Source organism: Thamnophis elegans, chromosome 15 (assembly GCF_009769535.1).
Source record: "Thamnophis elegans isolate rThaEle1 chromosome 15, rThaEle1.pri, whole genome shotgun sequence".
NCBI classification, from domain to species: Eukaryota; Metazoa; Chordata; class Lepidosauria; order Squamata; family Colubridae; genus Thamnophis; species Thamnophis elegans.
The window spans coordinates 14,853,549-14,874,994 of record NC_045555.1 but is presented as its reverse complement, the minus strand read 5'-3'; the positions used below and the strand labels follow the sequence as shown (position 1 = coordinate 14,874,994).

Here is a 21,446-nt window from a genome sequence, read left to right as displayed (position 1 = left end):
TGTTTTGCTGGTTTCAGGGGTGACTTGGTATAAAGAAAGACAGAATCCAGGTGCTTACCTTGATAAGTGGTATTTATGTGTTTATTCAGCTAAACAAAAAATTCCTCTTTAGCAAGAGGGAACCTTGAACATATTTTGACACTCATATTTATATGCTTGTCCACTTCACCACGCAGAAGCATTGGTACACTTCACCTAGACAAGCTGACACACTTTAAATAATAGAAAGAAGTGCAGAAATCGTCATCCGCCCTTCCCCCCCCCCTAGGAAGTCATCCTAGAGACATTGGGTGTCATCCTAGGGACATTGGGTGTTTCCTGAAAAACTTTCCATGGCCTTGAAGGCCTGTAGAGCCACTGGTGACATTGACATCAGAGGTGGTATTCAGCCTCCCAAATTGGAAGGGACTTTGGTGTTTTTAATTATTTCCGCCCTTATGTTCAATAGAAATGTGCCGCCTTCTAATTTAAATGCTCTGTTTTGTATCCTCTGGAATCTTGGCTTTCCTCCGTGTGACTTATTTTCAGTTTGAAGAATTCTCTCATGCTTTCAGATTAGAGATAGATAGATACTGTGGATGGATGGATGGATGGATGGATGGATGGATGGATGGATGGATGGATGGATGGATGGATGGATGATGGACGGAGGATGGGCAGACACACAGACAGACAAAGAGATAAGATAGGTAGGTAGCAAAGGTGGTATCCAAGAAGTTCTGGCAGCGGAAATTTTGAGTAGTTTGGAGAACCGGTAAATACCACCTCTGGCTGGCCCCGCCCCCATCTATTCTCTGCCTCCTGAGTCCCAGCTGATCGAGAGAGAATGGGGATTTTGCAGTATCCTTCCCCTGCCATGTCCAGCAAACCACGCCCACAGAACCTGTAATAAAAAATATTGAATCCCACCACTGATTGGCACATATGCTTCCTCAGAACTATCAATAGGAACATTAGATTCCGTGTCAACAGGTTGGACTAGAAGACCTCCAAGGTCCTTTCACCCTATGCTATTTTTTTATTCTGTTCATTTCATCTACCCAAAACAAACTATAGTGGTTCTCTGAGTTAGGAGGGGTGGGGGGAAATTCAGTGGCCATTCGATGGATTCCTACCTTGACAGACTTCCTTAGAGAGAGCCTTAAGGCCCCATTTCTGTCTTGAATACGTTACAATTGAGCTCTGCTATTTCATTTTACGCCCTGTTTTTAACTGCATTTTTTTTCCTGCTTTAGAGATACGGTTTGCCATATCGGTGGGCAGCTCTGTCATAAGGGTTCCTCATTTCAACCCTGAGCTACAAATATTCCCCTTTATTGATAATCCTTTTTATTACGTGCCCTGCAACAGATCAGATCACTGCAACTCTATTACATTTTAAGCTAGTTACCGTATTTTTTGGAGTATAAAACGCACCTGGGTATAAGACTCACCAAGGTTTTGAAGAGGCAAATTTTTTTAAAAAGGGTTTTGCACTCAGTAAATCTTCCCAAAATGGCCCGTTTTTCATGAAAACGGGGCCATTTCCCCCCCCCAAAAAAAGGCCTGAATAGCCTTTAGGAGGCTTTTAGAGTATTCCTGGGGGCTGGGGGGGGGCAAAATTGAACAAAAAACTGGCCGTTTTTCCCTCATTTCTGCCTTCCCCAGCCTCCAGGAACTCTCTGAAAGCCTTCTACAGACTCTGCACAGCCATTTTGGTGAAGGGGCCGGGCTTCAGGAGGCAAAAAATGCTGAATTCGGTGTATAAGACGCACCCAGAATTTCAGCCTCTTTTTTGAGGGGAAAATGTGCGTCTTATACTCTGAAAAACACAGTAAGCTGACCAGTTCTAACGCCAGTAAGGGTGGATTTGATTTAAATCGAGTTGATTTAAATCACAATTTAAATTGTTAGTAAAAAAGCTTGATTTAAATCAACTCGATTTAAATCCTAATTTGTAAAGAGCAACCATCATCTCTGTCCTGCAATGGCTCCCCTGTGACTCACCAACAGTCCCAATATTGCAGCATATAGTACAACTTCATGCTACATAACTAAGCTTCATTTCATGCTGAATAAACTAAATTATGAATGTATCTTAAATAGAAAACTATCTTTAGATTTTTTTACTCCAAAAGCATTTTATTAAAATAAATTTAATTTTTAAAAATCCGATTTAATTTTTTTTTTAATCTGATTTTTTTTTTTTAATCATCAAGTTTTATCCACCCTGACACCAGTCCTTGGTGGAGCTATTTTGCTAGCTCATTGGTGTCTACTTGTTATTAATCAGGTTCTGAGCCAAGTTCTCTTTTCGCCTAACTTCTATTCCTTCAGGCTGAAGAATTCTTTCACTCCTTTTTGAAAAGGATTTTTGGGGGGCAGCAATTTTTTCTCCTTTTTACTTTGTTTCATTTTTTGGAAGCCCAAATACACACTTATCTAGCAATTTCTCTGCTATCCATATGTTTTGATGCTTTCCATATCTCAAGAGTATCTTACAGTCTACATTTGAACCAGGAAAGTTAAGTAATTGGCTTCCAATGTGAAGATATGCTTGATCTGATCAATTTCTTTTCTGCAAGGAAAACTAGCAGAGAATAAAATATTTTCTTTTTTCAGACAAAAGCCAACTTGGTAACCCCAAGGAATGGAGAACCCCTTATTGCTGCAATTCAGGATTTTCTGACAGGTGTGTATTTTAAACCCTATTACCAATAGGAGTTGCATTTTTATCAACTTCAGCCTCAGATATGTCTTTCTAAAATAACGGGGCGTAACAAGGATATTTTATTTTAGCCTTTCCAAATGTTTCATTTTTCCAGTGTTGTGGAAAACAAAGCAAAACCCAAAAAGATTATGACCCGAGGCGAAAAATAGAAATGAAGATTCCTTTTTTGTTGTTGTTGTTGTTGTTGTTCACCTGAGCTTTTAGGGAACTTATTGTTAAAAGAATGTTGGGAGTCTTTTGCTCATAATTGAAATAACATTTCCCCTTAAATTAAGAAATTAATACAATGTCACAGGTGTTTTTTTTTAATCTCTTGAGAAGATTGGTATCTGAGTATTTCAGAAATAGTTATGTATGAACTGTAAATTCATGAACCTTGGACCACTTTTTCTGAAAGTTTTCCCCTAAAAGTTCCTGCTTTTTGACATAGTCTTACAGCTTTATAAAGGTGAAATAAAATGTGGGTATATAAAGAAGGAAAGTGCCAGGGGATAAAATATTTTTCTTCTTTGTAATCACTTTTTTTGCTCTTTTATCTTCTTACCATGTAAATGATCTTTGTTAAATAAACACATTGCTTTTTATTTTGGGGTTGTTTTACATCGCTGTTCTTCGCGATGTCATGGTACGAAAACCTGAGAGCTGATAAAATGCACCCACCTGAATGCTTTTTCTTTCTTTCTGGATTTTTTTATTTTCATATTGTAGGTGCTTATCTCCTCACACTAAAGGACACTTTCTTTGACCGAGCGAAAGCATGTCAGTTGATCGCCTCTATTCTGGTGGGAAAGGATGAAAAAGTGAAAGTTCGCCTCCCACCTCCGGCAATTCTTAAGGTATGGCAGAGAGAGAGAAAGAATGAGAGCGATGGAGGGAGAGAGGGAGGGAAAGAGAGAAAGGGAGGGAGGGACACAGAGAGAGAGAGAAAGAGGGACGGTGAGAGGGAGAGGGAGAGAGTGGGAGGGAGGGAGAAAGAGGGACAGAGGGAAGTAGAGACAGAGGGAGAAAAAGAGGGAGTAAGAGGGAGAAAAAGAGCAAGAGAAAGAGAGGGAGAATGAGAATGAATATGTTTGAGTTCATGATGCTCATCAGGTTGCTCCACTCTGCTCGATCCCTCCATTCTTGGCTCATGGCCCTCAGTTGCCAGCTCATCCTCCTTGAACTAGCACCTGGAGAACATTCTTCCACATCCCTATTTATAATCCTTTTCTCTTGGCCTCTTTTTTTATTTTAGCCAGTCACCCTGTGGACAGGAAAGCAGGTCTTTAGTATCATTCTGAAGCCTGGGGACAGTTGTCCAGTTAAGGCCAATCTCAGAACCAAAGGCAAACAATACTGTGGCAAAGGAGAAGATTTGTGCAGTAACGACTCTTGTAAGTAGGAAGGATCCCCTGATTTGTTATTGTGCTCATCGATTGCCAGGATTTGTTTACTGTTAGTTTTGCAACAGTTGTTTTTTTTTGGGGGGGAGGGGGCAAGCTGTGAAAAACAGGGAAGAAAAATAAAGTATGTGTGTATGTGTATGCTGGTCTTCTTGTATTCGGGTCTTTTTCCATGTAAGATTGAGATTGTCTTGGCAATGTTTTGGTAAGGTCCCACTCGCCATCTTCAGGCTGATGTTTTCTGCTTCGTGCTTGTGCGAGGTAAAGCGTGGTCGGAGCTGCCATCTCTCTATAAATCTGGGAGGGGGGGGGCTGCCGGCTTTGTTCCTGTAAGTGGGTTGATTGGCTATGTAGTTACATCCTGACTGATAGATGGAGTTGATGTTTGTAGATTGGTCGGCTGTTTCGTATCATCCTGTGTGGCTGAGGTGCTGGCTGTGTGTCCATTGTTCTTTTGTGTTGTAATGAACCGGGTGGTATGTGGGGCTCGTTTGTTGACTAGGGCTGGTTTCCAGATGTCTGGTAGCCAGGAGGTATCGTCACATTTATTCATGTTGTGGGAGTGTTTTTCTATTTCGATGGCTTCCATAATTATTCTCTTGAAGTGTTCAGTTTTGGAGATTAATTTGGTTCCTTCAAAATCAATTTCATGTCCTGTTGCTTTGAGGTGCTGGAAAAGGGAGGAAGTTTTTTCTTTTTTTCTGACTGCGTTCTTGAGTTCTGCGATGCATGCATTTATTCTCCTATTAGTTTGTCCAATGTATGTGGCAAGGCAGATTTTGCATGGTATTTCGTAGACTCCTTGGTTTTCTAGCTGGATCTTGTCTTTGGGGTTTCTTAAGATGTTGGCTATTTTTTGGTCAGTGCTGAAGGCTGTCTTGATATTGTGCTTATGGAGAATTTTGCTGATTTTATGCCTTTGATGTAAGGGAGGAGGGCGATGCCGTTGTCTGTTCTGTGTCTCAGTTCTTGGGGTGTGTCTCCTTTTGGATTAGGTTGGTAATTGTTTTTCTTTGGAATCCGTTGGAGATTAATGCGTTTGTGAGAGTGTGTAATTCAGTTTTCAGGTGGTCTTTGTCGGCTAGGCGTTTGGTTCTGGAGATGCGGGTCTTGGCTACAGAGTTGATCTGTGCAGGGTGGTGATAGGATTGTGAGTTTAAGTAGCAGTTGGTGTGTGTTTTTTCCAGTAGATGTTGTGTCCTAGGGAGCCATTGGGAGTGAATTGTATTTTGGGGTGTAGGCTGTTGAGATGTGTGAGGAAGTTTTCCAGTTTTTCTTTCCCATGTGGCCATATTATGAAAGTGTCATCTACATATCTAAGCCCCAGAATTTGGGTTTGTGTTCAGATTTATCTAAGGCATTAGTTTCTAATTAACGTCTAAGGCAATTAATTGGGCACAGAGATGACGTCTCATTTCAATCAAGACGGATTGAAGCAATTTTTCTTTTCTTTAACACTAGCCAATAGTCCGGTGTTGTCCAGGTATTTATAGGGGGGAATGTCCGGACCAAACATAATTTCTAATGTTGGATTTTCCCCCTTACCAGAGGGAGCCCCCTTGTGGAGTACTATGAAGCTGTTACTGTGGCCACTCCACTGCGCTGAGCAGTAGAAGCCACTTTAAGGCAATACAATAGAAGCCATTTTAAGGCATAACAGGCTGCATCTTAACAGAACACATACCCCAATGAGTTTTAGGGGTGTCTTACCCCCACAGTATTTGTCTCCAGAGAGTAAGTCATCTGTGTACCAAGTTTGGTTGCAATTGCTCGAGGCGTTCCAGCGTTATGCTGGAACATACACACACAGTCATTTTTATAGATAGATGATAGATAGATAGATAGATAGATAGATAGATAGATAGATAGATAGATAGATAGATAGATAGATAGATAGATAGATAGATAGATAGATGATAGATAGATAGATGATAGATAGATAGATAGATAATAGATAGATGATAGATAGATAGATAGATAGATAGATAGATAGATTAATTATTTTCAAAATGCTTATAACTAGATTCTTGTAGTTCCTTGGATCTAGTTTATAATGTTGAATTGTATCCATGATGTGTCATATCAGCCTATCGATGGTTCAGAACTTTCTCCCTTGGGAAAGAATTCGCATAAAAAATCACCTGTTCACGTTCTATACTGAGTTATTTTCCAAAGTGATGGTTTTATAGTGAGAACGATTCATTTTGTAACACCTTATACGATAAGTAGAGATCTGGGTAAGTTAATACACTTAAGTAATTGTTCCAAAAAAACAAGCACAGGAAAGAAAAATAGCCTTTTTTATTTGATTCCAAGCTGGTGTGCTATGGAATCTGTAACAAAAAGAGCACATCAGGTGAGAAATTTCAGGCACACAATGCTATCGAAATGTAATGAACCTTTTAAAATAGCCATGTCTTCTCCCAGGCTCATTGTAGCTGCTGCAGAATACCATAGAAATGCAGCTGCATTTCCCATGTTTCTCAGAAAATAAGACCAAGTCTTATTTTCTTTTAGACTTGAAAATAAGTACTTGGGGCTTATTTTTGAGGCAGTCATCCTTCCTTCAGTCTGTGCTCAGCTTGAGGAATGGATGACAGGCAGGAAAATCCCCCTCCTCATTTTCCTCCCGTTCGCCAAAAAGCCTCCTGCAAGCCTCCCAAAAAGAGGGGAAAAGCAAAGCAGCTGACTGCGGAGCTACCAGCTTCAGGGAAGCAGCCCAACAAGCAGAAGCACTTCTCTCAGGAAGAGAAGGTCAAAAGCAGTATTTGCACTGCCCCCAAGTGGCCAACGGGCTGCAGCTGGACAGTTGCCCATCCCCCACACCACCACTCGTGCTAGCCATACCCATCCCCCCCCCTGCGGTTATTTTCAGGGTAGGGATAATATTAGGCCCACCCCCAAAAAATTACAGTTGGGCTTATTATTGGGGTGGTTCGTGTTTTCGGAGAAATAGGGTAACAGTTGCAGACGAGTTCCCAGTTTGTGCCTTTGTGCCAGAGGTGGGTTGCAAATCCTGGCGCTATCGGTTCGCTCGTGCATGCGCAGAAGCGAGCGGGTGGGTGGAGCCTCCCACCGCCGCCACTACCGGTTCACTCGATCCAGGCCGAACTGGGAGCAACCCACCTCTGCCTTGTGTGCTCCAAATCCCCTTTTTGGAATTAAATCAAGAACTTTGCACAGCCGAGCAAGGAAGGATCGAAGCTAACTACTCCAAAATGTTCCGTTGGCCAACTCAATTGCATTTGTGTTTCAGATGTTGCAATCCACAACAGCGAGTTGATGTCTGGTAGCATGGACAAGGGAACGTTGGGATCCGGATCGAAGAATAACATATTCTACATTTTACTGAGAGATTGGGGCCAAGTTGAGGCAGCTGATGCTATGTCAAGGTTGGCCCGACTGGCTCCTGTCTACCTCTGTGAGTACCTTGAACCGTGCTTTCCTCTTTAACTGATGTTACCTTTGAATTTCCCTTCGTTCTTTTCCCACTGTTGATTTTTACCTTCACAATGATGCAGTAAAAGAGATTAGTTTGATGTTGTGGCCCAGCAGAAGCCGTTGGAGCTGCAAACAGGCTCCGATAGCAAGGGACCCTATGAGTCGGCTCTGGAAGACAGGCTCTGGACAGGGTTCAGACTCCGAGCAGGGACCAGAGAGGCTGGTTGGCCACCAGGAGGCGCCTGAGGCATAGCGCAGCGGTGAAAGCCAAAGAGAGTTTGTCCCTGACTTTGTAACTTTAATAAAATTGGTATGCCGCCCACTCCCTAGGGACTCTGGGCAGCTTACAACAAAGCAAAGACATAAAAAATTAAAAGTACACTTGTTTAAAATGAAATCACCATTCAGTCACATGGGGCTGAATTATTACTCAACAGCCCCAGGCCTGCCGGAACAGCCAGGTCTTAGTCACTTTACGGAAGGCCGGGAGAGTGGTGAAGACGTCAGGCCTTTGAGCAGTGATGAGGTTCAGAGGGAATTGGCCCTGGACGCCCGGCAGAGACGGGCAGATAAGTTCCGGCAGCAATTAAGGAGGCAAAGGAGATAATTGGACCCAGGTGGTTGTTATTAGGCCCCTCCCAAGAGAGTATATAAGAAGAGACTTTGGGAGGAGGCTGTTTGCAGGAGTCAACTAATATACTAACGCTGGAGAAGCTCTCGTGTATTTCTTATCTTGGAAGTCTGGGTTGCTGCCAAAGTCTTGTCAGTGTGTTAATTTACTGTGAATAAATTGTCTAGCAGTAATCTTGTGTCGGTGTGCCTCACTGTACTGAGGGGGTCAGAACAGTTTGAGAACAATGGGTCACCCCAAAATATCCTCCGCTGAGTTTCTAGGAAGATTCTCACCCATCCAGGTCATGGTTGTCCCAAAGGTGCTTTTTCAAGAGGCAACTGTACTTTCTGGTTTTACTTTAAAGACGTTTCACTTCTCATCCAAGAAGCTTCACCTCACAAAAAGATCACCTCACGATTATCTCGTGTAAAATGTTCTCCTTTACTGCAAGAGTGCTGATGTAGATGTTTGTTCTTTCTTTGCCACTGCATAGCTAATCGTGGGTTTTCCATTGGAATTGGCGATGTCACCCCCGGTCAAGGCTTGCTGAAGGCAAAATACGAACTCTTGAATGCCGGCTACAAGAAATGCGATGAATATATTGAAGCCTTGAAGACTGGAAAGCTACAGCAGCAGCCCGGCTGCACAGCGGAGGAGACACTAGAGGTTAGTTATGTCCCATTTTCGAATTTTAATTTATTTACTAAGTTTATTTGCACCCAAGCAACGTCATCTGTCCAGTTGACAAATCCAGAAAAAGACATTATTTTACCAAGAGTTAAAAAAAAAATATTGCACAGAAGAAGCAAAACTAGTTCTGCGTTTCCCACACAAAAGCAAGCATAATTAGTTCTCCCCTTTCCCTACAGCCCACCCACAGTCCATTACATCCACCAACCCCTTCTGCTGATTTTGCTATGGGAACCTGCTGGCCATGCTGGGACACCTGCTCGGTGTGTCCTTGAGGTGGAAGCAATGTCTCATGGGAACCAACGGATGCTTGGATGCTATTTCCCCCCACATTTCATTCCACACACACCCGCCCTTTTATTGTCAAGCTGCGAGCGAAGTCGAATGTAGGTGAAAATGCGAGTCAGTCTTAACAGCGACTCCTAAGTGGCTTCCAGCAAAGATAAAACCAACAGTACAAAACATTAAAATATTAAAACCATGAATGTTAACATTAAAATTAACAAAAATAGCCGAGGAAGGAAGCAATGTATAAATTAATGGGTAATATGACAGTTTTCCTGAGAAAACAATTAATCAGTAGAACAATTTGCCTCCAGAAGTTGTGAAGGCTCTAACGATGAAAGTTTTTAAGAAGATGTTGGATAACCATTTATCTGAAGTGGTGTAGGTTTTCCTGCTTAAGCAGGAGGTTGGACTAGAAGACCTCCAAGGTCCCCTTCCAACTCTGTTATTCTATTCTATATGCATGTCAAGTTCAGAAATTGGATCCAGCATAGGATTGTTTTATCTTTGACAATATTGTAAGCCTGCAGTGCATGTGACGTAGCCATTAAAATTCAAACTCCTGGTTTATTTATGATTTGAAATTAAAGAACGAGGCAGCTCCTCTTAATTTCTGTTGCCACAGAAGCTACGTCCTCTTTAGTTCTGAAAGGAACACTGCAGGGCAAATTCTTACAATTAGTAATCACTAATGGTAGTCTTAGGGACGCAGTGGCTGAGTGATTAAGACACTGAGCTTGTCAATCAGAAAGGTCGGCAGTTTGGCGGTTCAAATCCCTAGTGCCATGTAACGGAGTGAGCTCCCGTTACTTGTCCCAGCTTCTGCCAATCTAGCAGTTCAAAAGCATGTAAAAATGCAAATAGAAAAATAGAAACCACCTTTGGTGGGAAGGTAACAGCATTCCATGCACCTTTGGCATTTAGTCGTGCCGGCCACATGACCACAGAGACTTTTTGGGTCAGCACTGGCTCTTCAGCTTTGAAACAGGTGAGCACCACCCCTAGAGTCAGGAACAACTAGCACATATGTGCAAGGGAAACCTTTACCTTTTCCTAATGATAGTTTTATGCCCTGGGAAAATTCAGAGTGATTAATCTCTTGTCTATTATTTTGGGTACTTTGTTCTATTCCAAAAAATATGTGTTGGATTGCTACCTTAAGGATAATGTCAATTGTGATTAGACCTGGTTACAATGAAATGAAAATAGACAAATTCTTGCAAGCATTGTTTGTTAATCAAGTCTTATTCTTAGGCCCTGATTCTGAAGGAGCTGTCTGTTATCCGAGACCACGCTGGCAGTGCCTGCCTTAGAGAACTAGACAAAAGTAACAGCCCCCTCACCATGGCCGTTTGTGGTTCAAAAGGTAGGACTGTCCATCCAAATTAGCACCTATCTCTGGGATCGATAGGTAGATTCTGCTTAGATATACCGTATTTTTTGTACTATAAGACTCACTCCCCCCCCCCCCAAAAAAAAAGTGGGTAGAAATGTCTGGTTGTCTTATAGAGTGAATATTGCAGTGGATGTGGGGGGGACAGGTTGGTGTGGTACCAATCAGCAGCAGGGATTGCTGCCACCTATCACCACCACCGCCACCATCTGTTCATGGCAATTGGCAGTGAATGGTGGCAGTGAATGGGCCCTGGTGGCAGCGAATAGCCCACCGCGAATGGGCTGCGGTGAATGGGCCGTAGCAGTGGCGAATAGGCTGCAGTGAATGAGCCGCGGCAAACAGGCAATGGAGGCAGAGGCAGAATTTTTTTTTCTTGTTTTCCTCCTCTAAAGCTAATATGTGTCATACAGTCTGGAGCATCTTATAGTCTGAAAAATATGGTAATTACGGTCTATTCCCAGCAATAAAAGTCAGTGGGAGCAGTGTAGAGGCAACCTTCTAGCTAAGAGAGTATTCTGACCCAGCTTCCCAAACACGACAAACCTTCTGTAATTAATCAACGATTCTCAACAATGCCAGCAGCCCCAGCAAAAAGCTTCTCTCCCAATGGAGGCTAAGTCTGTCCAGCAGGGCCTGCCACATCTATTCATCTCCACCCCCTGCCTTTTATCCCCAGAGCTAGAGTGGGACTTCACTAGCAGGGGTGGCTCTTCCATCTCAAGGACCGGCCCATAGATTTCCACTGCTCTTCTCTCCTCTGCCTTCTGTGCATCCGTGCATCAGGCACTGGACCCAGCTGTTCCTCTTCTTCCTCATCAGCCACCTCCAGACCTGGGGGCTGTTGACTCTCCGTCTGAGGGCTGATGGATGGCTCAGGCTCTGCCTCTATCTCTCTCTTCGCCAGCTCCACTCCCTCTTCCCCATTGGAGCTCTCATGTTGCCTTGATGCTGACCCTGACTCCCACACCTCCTCCTCCTCTGATTCAGCTGCTGGAGGGGCTGGAGGCATCTATCTATCTATCTATCTATCTATCTATCTATCTATCTATCTATCTATCTGCATTCTACTGGTTAAAATGCAGGGGCTGCATTCTAATCACTGTGCCTCCTAAGTTAATTTGGAGCACAGAAGATTTATTAAGCCTATTCACAACAATCTAGTCAACTAAAGTTAAACATTAAATTGGCGCCAGGTAAGGGTCAACGGAATTCAAATGGGGATTGGACTTGGGATTGTTTGTGGCAACGTAAGGGCTCTAAGCTGATGATCTGTTTAACTCTGCCTCCTTCCCCAGCTCTGCCTGCTCTTCTCGACTTACACAGTTAAAGTGCTGAGATTTCCTGCTAGGCTCTTGTCTAACCATTATTCAGACCTGGCCATACTTCGTTTTGTTTCGTTTAAGCTCAGCTGAGGGGGTAGGGATTCCTTCACCATCAGTCAGAGAGTAAAATCATCCCAAGAAGAATTTATTCACAGTGAATGCAACATTACCGGAGAAGCAGAAAATGTTATCTATATTGACTTTTGATATTTTACTTATAGTAATAGAATTGGGGTGGGGGGGGGGGACAGTGTGGTAATATGTTTTCAGTCAGGGTGCTGCTGACCTTTGTTACTGTCATTTTTCCCCCCAATAGGATCCTTTATTAATATATCCCAGATGATTGCTTGCGTAGGTCAACAAGCCATCAGTGGGTCCCGCGTACCTGATGGCTTTGAAAATCGATCCTTGCCTCATTTTGAGAAGCATTCCAAGGTAAGGAGCCTGTGAGTTAGAGTTCTTTAGCTGTTCCTTTCGTCTGGCGACTAATTGTCTCCTGCAAACTCCACTCACCTTTCACTCCTCTTTTATTTCCTGGGCGGGGGGGGGGGGGCATTCATCGTCCACCTGTGGCCTTACTCCCAAGTCAACCTCTTTTCTTTAGCTGTTCCCTTGGTCTGGCAACTCTGCGCATGCCCACACTGGGAACAGGCTCCCGCTGTTCTTCTGCCCCACTGATCTCTGACTCCGAAGGCAGCTGATAACTGGAATATGGTTCTGGCCCACTCTCTGCATCCAACACAGAGCCCTCATCAGAGCCTTCCCCAGACTCCAAGACTGGCCCATGTTCCTCCCCAACATCCTGCCTGTCTGAATCTGCTGCCAGCTCCGATGGCAGTCCACAACAATCTGTGCCCACCACTACTATCCTAACATGTTACCTGTGCAGACCGTGGAAGTAAATTCTACAGCAATATATTTCAAATGTTTGTTTTTTTTAAAATTCTCTTTCAGCTCCCAGCTGCTAAAGGTTTTGTAGCCAACAGCTTCTATTCTGGGTTGACGCCCACTGAATTTTTCTTCCACACCATGGCTGGTCGGGAAGGTCTTGTTGATACAGCTGTAAAAACAGCTGAAACAGGATACATGCAGGTAATTGGAGGCACTTTTCTATAGGGGGACCATCTGTGAAGCCAACTATAAGCATTTATGCTCCTTTAGGGTCAAGGGTTATTTCCCTGCTGACCAGTCTCTTGTCTCCTGTCTGGTTTCAGTTCTGAGAATAAAGAAAGAAAAGAAATACCAAAAAACCAACTGTTCTATCCACAGCTTTCTGCCAGGATAAATAGACAGGTAGAAGGGTGTGTGCACGCGCCCACACTCACGCGCACACACACAGACGTTTGTATGAATAGGGAGACAGCCAGGAAGAGAAGAAACTCTGTTTTAAAGTTTAAACAACAACACCTTGTCTAGTTATTTGCATCAAGTTGATTGTTTAAGTAGCATGTGTAGGCATTGATCTTGGTTTCGTATGGAAAGAATCCCACCTGAGGGGAAAAAATCCAATATACTAATTAGCAATAGCCATAGCCCTTAGACTTATATACCACTTCACAGAGCTTTACAGCCCTAAATGGTTTACAGAGTCAGCATATTGCCTCCAACAATCTGGGTCCTCATTTTAGCGACGTCAGAAGGATGGAGTCAAGCTTCAGCTGGTCAGGATCGAACTGCTGGCAGTTGACAGAATTAGCCTGCAATTCTGCATTCTAAGCACTACGCCACCATGGATGGATGGATGGATGGACACAGATGTGGATGCATAGATACATGGAGGCATGGATAATGCATGATTGATCATTGATACATGATAGATAGCAATAGCACTTTGACTTATATACCATTTCACAGTGCTTTCACTTATTTTCCACCATAATTTGCAAAAAAATTCTTTCCAAATCAGACAATATGATTGTCTGGATTTGTTTTCTCATTTTGTCTCATAGTTGAAGTCTACCTATGATGTCAATTACAGGCCTCTCTCATCTTTTTAAGAGGGAGAACTTGCACAATTGGTGGCTGACTAAATACTTTTTTGCCCCACTGTAGGTAGATAGATAAGATAGATAGATGATGGATGGATGGATGGATGGATGGATGGATTAGAGAGAGAGAGAGAGAGAGAGAGAGAGATGATAGATAGATGACAGACAGATAGATAGATAGATAGATAGATAGATAGATAGATAGATAGATAGATACAGACAGACAGACAGACAGACAGACAGACAGACAGATAATGAGATAGATAGATAGATAGATAGATAGATAGATAGATAGATAGATAGATAGATAGATAGATAGATAGATAGATAGAATAGATATATGATATGATAGGTGGATGGATGGGTGGATGACGGAGAGATATGGAGGGATAGATAGATGTGGAGAGAGAGATGACAGACAGATAGATAATTTACATTTGCTATTCAGCTGTATAAGTGAACATTCTTCTGGATATTCAAAAATAGGAAGTAGACCTCAATTCTTTTTTGTGGTATTTAGTAGGAACTGGTTAGTACTCCCATCTTGAATAATATTTCGTTCCTGTGGTTGTGTACTGAAGAAGATATTTATCCTCCCAGAGACGATTGGTGAAATCCCTTGAAGATCTTTGTTCTCAGTATGACTTGACCGTCAGGAGTTCTACGGGAGACATTATACAGTTCATTTATGGTGGGGATGGTTTAGATCCAGCTGCCATGGAAGGAAAAGATGAACCTTTGGAATTCAAGCGCGTTCTGGACAACGTCAGAGTAAGTATTAGCACTGGGTATTCTTTTTAAAGAAGAGGAAGAAGAATCTTCTGGATAGCAATAGCAAGGACATTTAGACTTGTATACCGCTTCACAGCCTCCCTAAGCGGTTTACAGAGTCAGCTTCTTGCCCCCAATAATCTGGGTCCTCGTTTTACTGACTTCAGAAGGACAGAAGGCTGAATCAATAGCAATAGCACTTAGACTTATATACCGCTTCATAGTGCTTTTACAGCCCTCTCTAAGTGGTTTACAGAGTCAACATATTGCTCCTAACAATCTAGGTGCTCATTTTATCCACCTCAGAAGAACGGAAGGTTGAGTCAACTTTGAGCCAGGTGGGGTTTGAGCTGCTGGCAGCCGGCAGTCAGCAGAAGTAGCCTGCAGTACTGCATTCTAGCCACTGCGCCGCCACGGCTCTGTCCACCAAACCATGAAGGCTTTGAACTTAAAATCCCGCTTGGTCCTGTCATAATTTCAGTTTCTGCTGCTGAAATGCCCTTGGCAAGATTTCTTCATCTTGCAAGGTTTTATCCCACATTGTTTTGGGGAAACTACTACAACACTATTTTAATTTACTTTATTGTCATTGCACCTTGTACAACGAAATTAAATTAAACGAAAAGCCTTTGAAGGATCTGGGTCAGAATTTTTTGCGTCGGAGGGTTATATTTCTAACATGAGCGCCGAGTGGCATCCCTTTCCGAATGCCTATTGAATTGTCTCAGGAACCCCAAGCATAAAACAGCCCTGTAATTGGATCTGCATGCTGTTTTGTGCCCTTAGGCCGTCTATCCCAGCCGAAGCGAGCCTGCGCTTAGTAAAAATGAACTGGTGCTAACCGCCGAATCCATCATGAAGAAAAATGAATTCCTTTGTTGCCAGGACAGCTTCCTGCAGGTATTGTTTTGTTTCAGTCTCCTTTTATTACAAAGATATTTTTTTCATAAAAGGCGCCACCTTGTTTTGAACTCAGAACGAATGTCCTTGTATTCCTATCTTGATCCATTCAATACATGGACTTGAGACAGGGGTGAATTCCAGCTGCTGCTACTGCCAGTTTGCTCAGGGATGCGCCCTGCCTGTGCTTGATGCGTGCATGCATGCGCAGTGCAACAAAAATTGCTCTGTTTATGCGCAGAAGGCAAAAAACAAGTTGGCGCTGCCTACGGCGCCACCAAGAGAACCAGTTCAAGGGTGTGGCAGGCCTGGGTTGCTACTAGTTCCAGCGACCCAGGCCACCAAGTTACTACTGGTTTGGCTGAACCGCTCCAAACCAGTGGGAACCCACTTCTGACTTGAGTTTAATGTATGTTAGTGTTTCCCTTGTCCCTGTCTTTCCCCTAACTTCTCGAAAATGGCATATTTAGAATATAGAATAACAGAGTTGGAAGGGACCTTGGAAGTCCTTAGTCCAATCCCCTGCTTAGGCAGGAAACCCTACACCACTTCAGACAAATGGCTATCCAACATCTTCTTTAAAACTTAAGGGTTGGAAAATTCACAACTTCTGGAGGCAGGTTTCGTCAACCCCGGAATGGATAAGATTCCTAAATCTTCATTTTTAAGACTGCATGTTATTTTAAGACAGGAGGGAGGGGCTTTATTATTTTAGAACTGTTCACCTGGAAGCGGTCTTGATATCCAAAACCAGAGATTTGTTTCAAAAAAAAGGAAGGAAGGAAGGAAGGAGAGAGAGGGAAAGAAAAAAGGAAAGAAAGCTAAACTAAGTAGCAAAAACATGTTTGTTGTAAAAGCAGAGAAGTGTTACTCCAACAACAGCAAAATGCCGTTTTGTTTTTCCTATTCATTCTTGAAGGCGTTAACTGAAAGCGACTATGTGGCCTATAATAAGGTAATTGACGCATGCGTGTGCATGCGTGTGTGTGTCTCGGGGGTTTGTCTGCACACATTATGACGAGGCTCATAATGCGTTAAAGTCAGTTGGCTATTGGGGCGGGGTAGAAACATAGTCAAATCAATCAATGTCATTCTGGAACCTACCCAGTTTATTAGTGCCGGAGCTTATTTTGTTAGTGGAGTTTGAAATGCAGCCTCTCACGTTAGGCACAAGTAATCTTTTGCAAAAGCTGGAGACTCACAACAATATGCTTGTCTTTCTCAGCATGACATGGTCGCAAAATCTTTGGTATCGCCTTTTCTTCACTTCAGACTTCGTTAGAAGGAAAACCAAGACCAGATTTTTCATTGGCAATTTCTACTCTGGGTGTCTTCCTTCCTTCCTTCCTTCCTTCCTTCCTTCCTTCCATCCATCCATCCATCCATCCATCCATCCTGCAATCCTTCCTTCCATCCTGCCATCCTTCCCTCCCTCCCTCCGTCTCCCTTCCTTTCCTCTCTCCCTCCCTCTGTTCTTCCTTCCTTCCCTCCATTCCTCCGCTCTTCCCTCCCTCACCCTGTTCTTCCTTCCTTCCCTCTCTTCTTCCTTCCCTCTCTCGCTCTACTTTTTTTCTTCCTTCCCTCCACTTTTGTTCTTTCTTTCTTCCATCCTTTCCTGCCTTGCTCCACTTTTTGTTCTTCCTTCCTTTCTTCCCTCTCCTCTCCCTTCCTTTCCTTCATTCCTCCCTCCATTCCTGTGCTCTTCCTTTCCTCCCTCCCTTTCTCTGCTCTTCATTCCCTCCCTCACTCCACTTTTTGTTCTTCCTTCCCTCCCTCCCTCTGCTCTCCCTTCCTTTCCTCCCTACCTCCACTCCTCCCTCCCTCCCTCATCTCTGTTCTTCCTTCTGTTCTTCCCTCCCTCTGCTCTTCCTTTCCTCCACTCTTCCTTTCTTCCCTCTCTCGCTCCATTTTTGTCCTTCCTCCCTCCCTTCCTTCCTTCCTGAAGATGAAGTAAAAAGCACCAAAAAGTTCTAAGAAGAGTATTAAGTGTTATCCGAGGTTCACTATAATCTATGGTAACATGTACCTCATTGCCAACACAGACTTCTAGGTTCATATATAAGCGGAAGGGATGTGAGCTACTCGGGAAAGATTCCCCCCAAACATTTGAAATTATGGTATAAACTGTTGGTGCCACAACCTTGAAAAATACGGAATTTCATTTGGAGGCAATTCAGGAAATCTATGGAGATTTTCAAATCTATGGAGATTGTCAAACTCGATTTCATTGAGGGCCGCATCAGTGTTGTTTTTGACCGGCGGGGGGGGGGGGGAGGCTGGAGTATGCATGGCCAAAGTGGGTGTGGCAAGCTCAACATCACTCGTGTCCGGGGTACCTATGGTGGCTTAAACGTTCTGCCAGAGAAAACGGGCTCCCAAGCTCCATTTTCGGCTGCAATGGTCTCCCGCAACCCTCTAGCAGTGAAAACGGAATTTGGGAGGGCCACGGGCAGCCCTCTCGAACTCCGCTTTTGCTGGTATAAGCACCGCGGACCAGTCCTTTGCTGTTTTCAGGGCAGCCCCGCGGGCCAAATCTAAGCACCCCTGTGGGTCTGTTTCAGCTCCCGGGCCTTGAATTTGACACCCTTGCTCTGCCCCCAGTTCTCAACAAACAAAAACAACAAATCTGTTAACAAGGGTACAAAAGCATAGATAGAACAGGGGTGCCCAGGCCGCAGCCTAAACTACCTCTTCGAAACTGGGCGAGATGGACACACATGTGCATACAAAGCTCCACCTTTGCAGGCCGAGGGCAAAGAAGCGTGAGTGGAGTGTGCTTGCACTTACGCGCAAAGCTCAGTTTCAGACTGATAGATTCATTTAGTGGGCCAATCCAGTGATTAAATAAATGAGTAAACCAGCAAATCATAGTTAGTAGCAGTTACGGTGTGTCCAGAATTAAATTAGAGGGGTGGGTTTGGTCCATTTATTTCATTGGGTGCTTCTTAATACTAATTTTCAGGGGAGCAGGTGTCTCCACCTCTTCTTCCTTTTCTTCTCTCCTCCTCTTCTTCTTCTTCTCTTCCTCCTCCTCCTCTTCTCCTCTGGTCCATTAATTTCATTGGGTACTTCCCAATATTAATTTTCAGGGGAGCAGGTATCTCCTCTTCTTCTCTTCCTCCTCCCCTCCTCTATTCCATTCCATTCCCCGTTATATCTCCCTCTTGCTATTTGAAAAATGTAAAATAAGAATAGAAAATCCCAAAACAAGAAAAGACAACTATAATACTTTTATTTCTGCTCGCTAGGTCGTTTCTGAATGTTACGTCTTAGATGCTTCCCAAAACCAATGTAAAAAAACTGGCTCTTGTGGCAGGAAATTCAGACTTCGGGTCAACTTTCTAATTCTTTTTTTTTATGTATGGCCCAGTAGATGGCAGCACTTCACTGACTTCACTCAGGACTACTAAGCTGAGCAGGGTCAACCTTGGTAGTACTTGGATGGGAGACTACCATATCTCGCTAGGATGTGGACATAATTGGGAAGCAGAAAAGAAATTCTGTATACAGAGTCAGAAGCAATGGCAAACCACTTCTATATTGTTGGCATAAAAACTGCAGTGCCTAGAAAGTCAGCAGGGGTTGAGTTTGACTTGTAAAGGTAAAGGTTCCCCTCTCACATCTGTGCTTGTCGTTCCCGAGTCTAGGGGGCGGTCTCAGCTCCATTTCTAAGCTGAAGAGCCAGTGCTGTCGGAAGACGTCTCCGTGGTCATGTGGCCGGCATGAGTAAATGCCGAAGGCGCACGGAACGCTGTTACCTTCCCACCAAAGGTGGTCCCTATTTTTCTACTTGCATTTTTATGTGCTTTAGAACTGCTAGGTTGGCAGAAGCTGAGACAAGTAATGGGAGCTCACTCCATTACGCAGCACTAGGAATTCGAACTGCCAACCTTTCTGATCGACAAGCTCATCGTCTTAGCTACTGAGCCACCATGTCTCTCTGAGTTTGACTTGAAGGGTACCTTCTTTTTTCTCCTAATCACTTTTTTCCTCCCTCTCCTAGCCTAATGTCCTGTGGAAGCTGCTGGTGACTTTTCGTCATTAATTGGCAGAAACGAAACGCCAAGCTAAATCCATGCTATTCTTTATTGCAGGAAATAAAAAAATTCATCAAAAGCATGTCTGAAAAGATCAAGAAAACAAGGGACAAGTACGGCATCAACGACAATGGCACAACTGAGGTAATCTGCATAATGAGTGGTTTCTGTGGTTTGGGATATATAGTTTGAGTGATGGAAAGGAGAATCTTACGGCCTGAATAAATTCAGGTGCTTTAATACTGAACTTCTCTCTTCCTTTTAAATTCTCTGCCCAATGTATGTATGTGGCCTTCAGGGATTCAACATGAGGGATTGAAACCCTTCCAGTGCATGTATAAGAATTCAGATATTTTTAAGAGGCAATTCCTTACACTTTCCCAAAATCTCAAAGCTAAATGATGATTTTTGCAGAAGAAAGCACCAGAAACCCGAAGGCCAGCTGGCCAGTACATGCATGCCTGTTTTTTGACCATTTTTCCAGCCATTTTCGGGCCGTTTTTCGGTGGGTTTTGGCCATTTTCAGGCCATTTTCCAGCGCTCCAGTACATATGAAAACCAGCTGACTAAAAAAACATGTGTGCGTTGGAGACCAGAACCTGACAACAGCGCACATGCCCACAGAAGGCTCTGTGTGCAACCTCTGGCACGTGTGCCATAGGTTCGCCGTCATGGCTCTAAACCTTCCTGGTCAAATGGTTGTCCAGTCTGTTCTTGAAATCCTCTTGTGATGGAGCACCCACAACTTCTGGAGGCAAGCCATTTCATTGATGAATTATTCTCAAATGTCAAGAAATTCCTCATTAGTTCTAGTTTGGTTCCCTCCTTGATTAGTTACTTCTTGCCCAGACATCAGATATTTTGGAAAATAGCTTGACTCCCCTGTTCAAAGCACCTTGAGAAAATATAAGACATTTGTTGACCGTTTGAGCCATATGTAGAGAACACAACGCCCAATTATTGTCCAATATATCGAATATACTTGTAATCGTTCTGGATCTTCATCCCTTTAGCCCTATGTTTTATACCAATTGGACCGAATCACTCCAACCCAGCTGGAAAAGTTTCTGGAGATCTGCAGAGAGAAGTATATGAGGTAGGTAAAATTAACAAGAAGGCTGGTTCCACTTGTTGATTGTACTCCGCGTTAGGAAATGTTTCCAAAGTCCTAAGTTGGTTCTCTAATTTTGTGTTCCGACCTAGGCTTCCCAAAAGCACAAAGCCGACTCCTCGTCCCGATAAAACCTCTTTTATTTCGTTTAAAGTGAATTCCTCTCCAACAAAATCCCGGCCAACAGTCTTTCAAGGGATTTCACAACTACAAACCTTTATCAGTCTTGGAGAGCTGCCAGGCCAATATCTTCCAAACGCCATGCTGTAGCAGACAATACTTGGCAAGAAGTCAGGAACAGATCTTCACTCTAATGAATTGAACTACCGTATTTTTCAGAATGTAAGACGCACCTTTTTCCCCTCAAAAAAAGAGGCTGAAAATCTGGGTGTGTCTTATACATCAAATACAGTATTTTTTGCCTCCTGAAGCCTCACCCCCTTCACCAAAATGGCCGTGCATAGCCTTATGGAGGCTTTCAGAGAGCTCCTGGGGGCTGGGGAGGGGAGAAATGAGCAAAAAACGGGCCGTTTTTTGGGAGGTTTGCAGAGTGCAAAAACTTTTTTTTTCTTTCGGAAAGCTCTTTAACTGATTGATGAGAATTACATTGATCAAGTGCTGTGCCAGCAGAAACAAAGTCTTAGGTGCTGCAGATTGCCAGCGATTTCCTTCTCCAGCACATGAATAAATCTACCTACCTACTCTCTCTCTCCCTACCTATCTACTGCATTTCTCTCTTCCCCCCCTTTATCTACCTACGTACCTACCTACCTACTCTCTCCCTCCCTACCTATCTACTG

General features: G+C 43.5%; 1 protein-coding gene across 1 annotated transcript in view; it reads left to right on the top strand.

The window, feature by feature from the left end:
• POLR3A (RNA polymerase III subunit A) overlaps positions 1–21,446 on the top strand; it is a 55,325-nt gene that overhangs the window by 20,883 nt on the left and 12,996 nt on the right. Inside the window, exons 12-23 of the mRNA XM_032232135.1 lie at positions 2,602–2,671; positions 3,419–3,546; positions 3,945–4,083; positions 7,349–7,513; positions 8,640–8,812; positions 10,376–10,487; positions 12,156–12,274; positions 12,794–12,931; positions 14,428–14,598; positions 15,385–15,498; positions 19,593–19,679; positions 20,549–20,631. Of these exons, the coding sequence (XP_032088026.1) occupies positions 2,602–2,671; positions 3,419–3,546; positions 3,945–4,083; positions 7,349–7,513; positions 8,640–8,812; positions 10,376–10,487; positions 12,156–12,274; positions 12,794–12,931; positions 14,428–14,598; positions 15,385–15,498; positions 19,593–19,679; positions 20,549–20,631 (1,499 nt within the window). The remainder of the gene's footprint in view (positions 1–2,601; positions 2,672–3,418; positions 3,547–3,944; positions 4,084–7,348; positions 7,514–8,639; positions 8,813–10,375; positions 10,488–12,155; positions 12,275–12,793; positions 12,932–14,427; positions 14,599–15,384; positions 15,499–19,592; positions 19,680–20,548; positions 20,632–21,446) is intronic.